Source organism: Postia placenta, assembly GCF_002117355.1.
Source record: "Postia placenta MAD-698-R-SB12 unplaced genomic scaffold POSPLAscaffold_4, whole genome shotgun sequence".
Taxonomy (NCBI): Eukaryota; Fungi; Basidiomycota; class Agaricomycetes; order Polyporales; family Adustoporiaceae; genus Rhodonia; species Rhodonia placenta.
In genome coordinates, this window is record NW_020169835.1 from 139,027 (window position 1) to 144,838 (window position 5,812).

The following is a 5,812-nucleotide window of genomic DNA, read 5'->3' on the forward strand; positions in this document are numbered from 1 at the left end:
TGTCACGAGTTGGTACGGCGCCTAGCCGTTTTTTAATTTTTCCCTTTCGCGGGCTCGAACCCGCTACCTCTGTACTACTTGCCCGATATGGACGCGTCGCTATCTACTGTACGATTAGATTAGATGGGGCGGCAGCGCACGGCGCAGCTCGGGCTCCGCTGACACAGCCGCTCTGACTCACCGGCCCCCGGGGCCGCGTCAGCATGCTGCGCACGGACCAGCTGCGCACGGACCAACGCGCACAGCCTCCCCTAAACATCCCCTGTATATAAGCCGGCCTCTGCTGCCCTAGGGACCTCAGTTTCGACCTCTTGTCCCTAGGTCAGTAAGCCCTCATTTGTATTCCTTTCTTACCTTACTAACTAATACATTTACTTGTCCCTAGCCTTAGGTTTGAGCGTTGCTCACCATCGCTTCGGTGAGAACTAGTCGAACGCCCCCAGCTTTCTAGGTTTTCTCCTGTCGCTTGACCTCAAGTCGCGACATTAGGTCGAAACTCCCCGTAGCTGCCGGCGTTCCATCGGGACTCCCACACACTCACACTCACTTCCTATAGGTTGGGTGGTGCGCACCCTTACTATACTCTACGATACGTAGATAAGCATACTATACATCGCCACCACTGAGGGAACGAACTTTTCAGTACCTGCACTTCAGTGGGCGGTACTTGTCCTCACGGACGCGTGGACTAGGTTCCTGCTGCATACTAGCCAAAAGCAGTACTGGGCCCCACGTGAATTGCGAACCCTAGTGTTACCTCGGGCGCCGTAGGTGTAAGCTAGTCTAGCACGGCCTTTTGTAGCACGCGCACCTCCCCTTCCTCCCCCCATCACCGTGGCTGACGAATTCTTTGACTGCTCTCGAATCGAGCACGCCTTCGACACCCAGGAGCAAGTCGACGTCTCCCGCGACGACCCCGAAAGCAACGGGAATCGAGCTCCCTTCTTCATCTGTGACCGACAACCGTGCCCTAATCGTACTCCGCGGTCCATCACTACCGACGAAGGGCGCTACGTGCCAATCCGACGAGTCCAGCACCCCCGCGGCCCAGCCCTTCGATACGCTGGCACCTCGAGATCCACCTCTCGCCACGTCACTCCCGTCCCATCCCGACCTGCCTCGCCAGGCACCCGCATCCCCCAACCTGTCACCAGTACAGGTCAAGCGCGAGGAGACCCCGATCTCCCTAGAGGAACTGAGGCAGTCACACAGCCTCCAGCGACCCCTCAAGCGATCCCCCAGTCCTCCCTGGGGCCGCGGTTGGAAAGGCCTCCCAAGACCGAGCCCCGCGACACTCCGTCGTATTCTTGGGCCAGCTCGTCGTCCGCAGTCCCCTCCTCGACTCCAGTCCCTGTCGTACGTAACCCCGCCACCGGACTTCCTCCGTCGCCTCCACCGCCGTCACCGCCGCGAGGCCGCTCGAGCACGCGCTCCTCTCGAAGTTCGCCCGGCGGACAGTCACAACAGCCGTCTCCGCCCGCGGGCAGTCCTCCGTCCCCCTCGTCGCCGGTAATGTCCTCACCAGCGCCCCCCCCTGATAAGGACACCCTGAAACTCCTCCTCCCCCTCCGATACGATGGCAAGACCGTCATCGAGTGTGCCAGGTTTCTGTCGCAACTGCGCATCTACTGGCTGGTCAACACGTCGTTGACCACCATCGAACTCAAGGTGCAGGTTGCACTAAGCTTGCTCGACGGTGACGCCCGCACCTGGGCCACTCCATACTTTGCCCAACTCGCATCTGTGCAAATCGGTGCTCAGGGAGTAACGACCCCCTTCGCGAATGAGGCGGCCTTTGCCGCGGCTTTCAAAGCCCGCTTCGGCAACCTCGATGATGAGGCAGCGGCCCAGGTAGAGCTGACCAAACTCTGCGCAGACAAATCGGTCCGCGAAAAACGCACTGCTGCGGAGTTCTCCGCGCTGTTCAAAGGTCCGGCGGACCGCTCCGGGTACGGCGACCTGGAGCTACGCGACAAGTACTTGAGCGGCATCCCCTCCCGCGTCTACCGCAAAATTGAGCTCGAGACGTTCACTACGTGGGAAGACGCTGACAAGCGCGCCACGGAGGTCGAACAGATCCTCGACATCAGCCGGGCCCGCCGGCCCGAGTTGAACAATTTCTTCTCGGCTCGTGGCCGAGGACGCGGCGGGGCACGCGGTGGTGCACCCCAATCACACGGAGCTTCGGCCAGCATCAATGCGGCCGTCGGAAAAGGAAACTTCCCCGGCACATGCTTCGGCTGTGGGAAGCAAGGGTACCGACGTTTCGAGTGCCCTAATTGTAAGGACAAGCCTTACACAAAACGCGCCGACGCGCGGGCTACGATCGCCTCGGGCTCCACCCAGGCTATGACAAGCGCCCCCGTCACGACAACACCCTCGGCAAGTATAAGTGCCGCTTCAGCGAAATCCGAGCAATCGGAGCTGGCGGACTTAATGGCACAGGTGAAGTTGATGCGCGAGGAGCTCGAACACTATCGGGCGATGAAGGAGGAGGGTTTTTGATCCGGTCCGCGCTTCGTGCCGCACGCGTCGGGCCGCGAGTATCTTCATGTAACAAGTATAGTATATTGTCAACTGCAATGGTGTACGAGTTGGACCAGGGGTCCCAGCACTTTCACATTCCAGTTCGACTTCAAGGGAAAAGACGGCACAAGGACATAATCGCTATGGTGGACAGCGGAGCCACCACGAAATTTATCAACAAGCGATTCATTGTAGAGAATAAGGTGCAGACGCGGAAGCTAAAAGAGCCGATTCCGCTGTACAATATCGACGGCACCCTAAACAAAGACGGAAGCATCTCGGAAGTAGCAGTGCTACAGATGCACATAGGAGAACACGTCGAGAGGACAGTGTTTACGGTCACGGACATTGGTCCAGAAGATGTGATCGTAGGGTTGGATTGGCTACGCGAACACAACCCCGAAATCAATTGGGAAGAAGGCTCCCTAAAGCTATCACGATGCCCTGAAACGTGCAGTGCCAGAAGGACTGGCCGAATGGAACAAGCAGCGACTGCGCGTGATACGGGGGTCAGGCCCATGGCGCGCAGGCGTTCGCCGAAGTCCAAACGGTCGGTTATAGGCGCTTGCCGGAGTAAGGTGCTCCCGGACTTCGAACCCGAAGAAGATCTGGCGGAAATAGAGTGGGACGAGGCCGATTTGATCGAAGCCTGGGAGCAAGGTATCGCACTTCCCGGCGCCCCTCAGCTGTTTGTTGCAGCAGGGCATACGTATTCCCAGCTGTTCGCTGAGGAGGAGATCAAAAAAAAGGTTGTTAAGACCGCCGAGGAGTCGGTACCTAAGCAGTACCACGAGTTCCTGAATGTCTTCTCGAAGGAAGCATCAGAACGGCTACCCGAAAGGAAGCCTTATGATCACGCGATCGAACTCGTGCCCGGCTACTCGACGTTCCACTCAAAGGTGTATCCCCTGTCGAACAACGAGCAAGAGGAGCTTGACAAGTTCCTTGCGGAGCAACTGGCAAAGGGCTACATACGGGAATCGAAGTCGCCCATTTCATCCCCCTTCTTCTTCATCAAAAAGAAGGAGGGAACACTTCGACCCGTGCAGGATTACCGCCGATTGAATGCGATCACCGTTAAAAATCGCTATCCCCTGCCGCTGATCGCCGAAATGGTGGATAAGCTCCGCGGTGCCACGCTCTTCACGAAGTTCGATGTCAGATGGGGGTACAACAATGTCCGGATCAAAGCCGGTGACGAGTGGAAGGCAGCTTTTGTGACTAACCGGGGGCTGTACGAGCCATTGGTAATGTTCTTCGGTCTCACCAATTCCCCCGCGACCTTCCAGGCGATGATGAACGAGATCTTCCACGATCTCATCGTCGGTGGCAAGGTCCTCGTGTACCTGGACGATATACTCATCTTCTCCACCAACAAGGAGGAGCACGAGAAGGTCACACGCGAGGTTCTTCGTCGCCTTCAGGACAACGATCTGTTCCTGAAGCCTGAAAAATGCGAATGGGATGTTCCCAAGGTCGACTACGTCGGCTATGTGTTCGGTGGCGATGAGGTAGCAATGGATCCCGCGAAGCTAAAAGGAATTAATGAGTGGCCGGTACCCCGGAACAAGAAAGATGTTCAGAAGTTCCGGGGGTTCTCCAACTTTTACCGCCGTTTCATTAAGGACTTCGCTAAGATCTCGCGACCACTCGACCGGCTCACAGGGAACGACCCATGGCATTGGGGCGAAGAGGAGCAGCGCGCCTTCGACGAGCTCAAGCGGCTCTTCGCGACGACTCCCGTCCTAGCGCTGTACGATCCTAACCGAGAGACACGCATTGAGGTTGACGCCTCAGGCTACGCCACCGGCGGCGTGTTAATGCAGAAGCAGGATGACGGCAAGTGGCATCCCATCGCCTTCAGATCCCATGCGATGGATCCAGCACAGCGGAACTACGAGATCTACGATAAGGAGATGCTCGCGATTATTGAGGCACTAGATGATTGGCGCCACTATCTCGAGGGGTTACCCAATCAGTTCGAGATCGTCACCGATCACAAGAACCTCGAGTACTGGCGCACGTCCCAGCATCTCACGCGTCGCCAAGCCCGCTGGTCGCTGTTCCTAGCCCGCTTTGACTTCCGTATCACGCATAAGGCCGGAACGTCGAATGGAAAAGCTGATGCCCTGTCACGTCGATCAGACCATCAGGTCGGCGATGAGGACGATAACACCGATCAGGTGGTTCTCAAACCAGAACGCTTCCGCATCGCCTCCGCCAGGCGTGGCCATGCCTCGGTAACAGCCGATCAGTCGCTTCTGAAACGCATAAGGGAATGTTCGGAGAAGGATCGGGAGGTGGCCGAGGCACTTGAAAAGGTGCAGGACCTCGGGCCGCCCCGGCTGCAAAGGGGTTTTGAGGAGTGGAATGCCGAACAAGGGCTTCTGCTGTTCCGCGGGTGCGTGTACGTCCCAAAGAACGCGGAGCTCCGGCGGGATATAGTCAAGATCCACCACGACTCGCCGATCGCCGGTCACGGCGGTCGTGCCAAAACCCTGGAGCTCGTGTCGCGGAACTACTGGTGGCCTGGGATGTCTAAATTCGTCAATGAGTACGTAAGCACCTGTGACGTGTGCAACCGTACCAAGACATTCCCAGCCAAACCCCAGGGTCCGTTGAAGCCGAACGAGATCCCCGAGCGCCCGTGGCAGATCATAACGACCGATATGATCGTTGGCTTGCCGAAGTCTGATGGATTCGACTCGATCCTGGTCACCGCCGACCGCTTTACCAAGCAGGTCCACTTCTCGGCCTGTCATGAGACCCTGACGGCAGAAGGTGCGGCAGACCTGTACATCCGCGATGTGTTCAAGCATCATGGGGCCCCGGCCAAGGTCATATCAGACCGAGGACCCCAGTTTGCTTCGAAGTATCTCCATGCGGTATACAAGGGTCTGGGAATCGAGCCGGCGCTGTCCACAGCATTCCACCCTCAGACAGACGGCCAGACTGAGCGCTGGAATCAGGAGATCGAACAGTACCTACGCGCCTTCACAAGCCACAGGCAGGATGATTGGGCAAAGCAGTTGCCGCTCGCGGAGTTTGCACTGAACAACCGAGTTCACTCCGCGACCGGGCACTCCCCGTTCTTCCTGCATCAGGGGTACAATCCTGAGATCCAGGTTCGGATCAATCCGATGTCTGCGATGCCTGCGGCCGCTGATCGGCTCAAGATCCTGGAGGAGATTCGCGACGATACGCGCTCTGCGCTCGAGCTGTCAGCCGAGCGCATGAAGGTGTACTACGACAAGCACGTGCAGGAGGCACCGGTCTTCGCGCCGGG

At 57.9% G+C, this 5,812-nt stretch overlaps 1 protein-coding gene across 1 annotated transcript; it reads left to right on the plus strand.

The window, feature by feature from the left end:
- Nucleotides 1-633: 633 nt before the first annotated feature.
- Nucleotides 634-2,505, plus strand: POSPLADRAFT_1137526 (hypothetical protein; the record flags this gene model as incomplete). Its single annotated transcript, XM_024484797.1, has 2 exons — nt 634-692; nt 783-2,505. Coding segments are annotated over 2 exons (1,782 nt in total), but the record flags the coding sequence as incomplete, so codon positions are not given.
- Between the last annotated feature and the right edge of the window lie 3,307 nt (nt 2,506-5,812).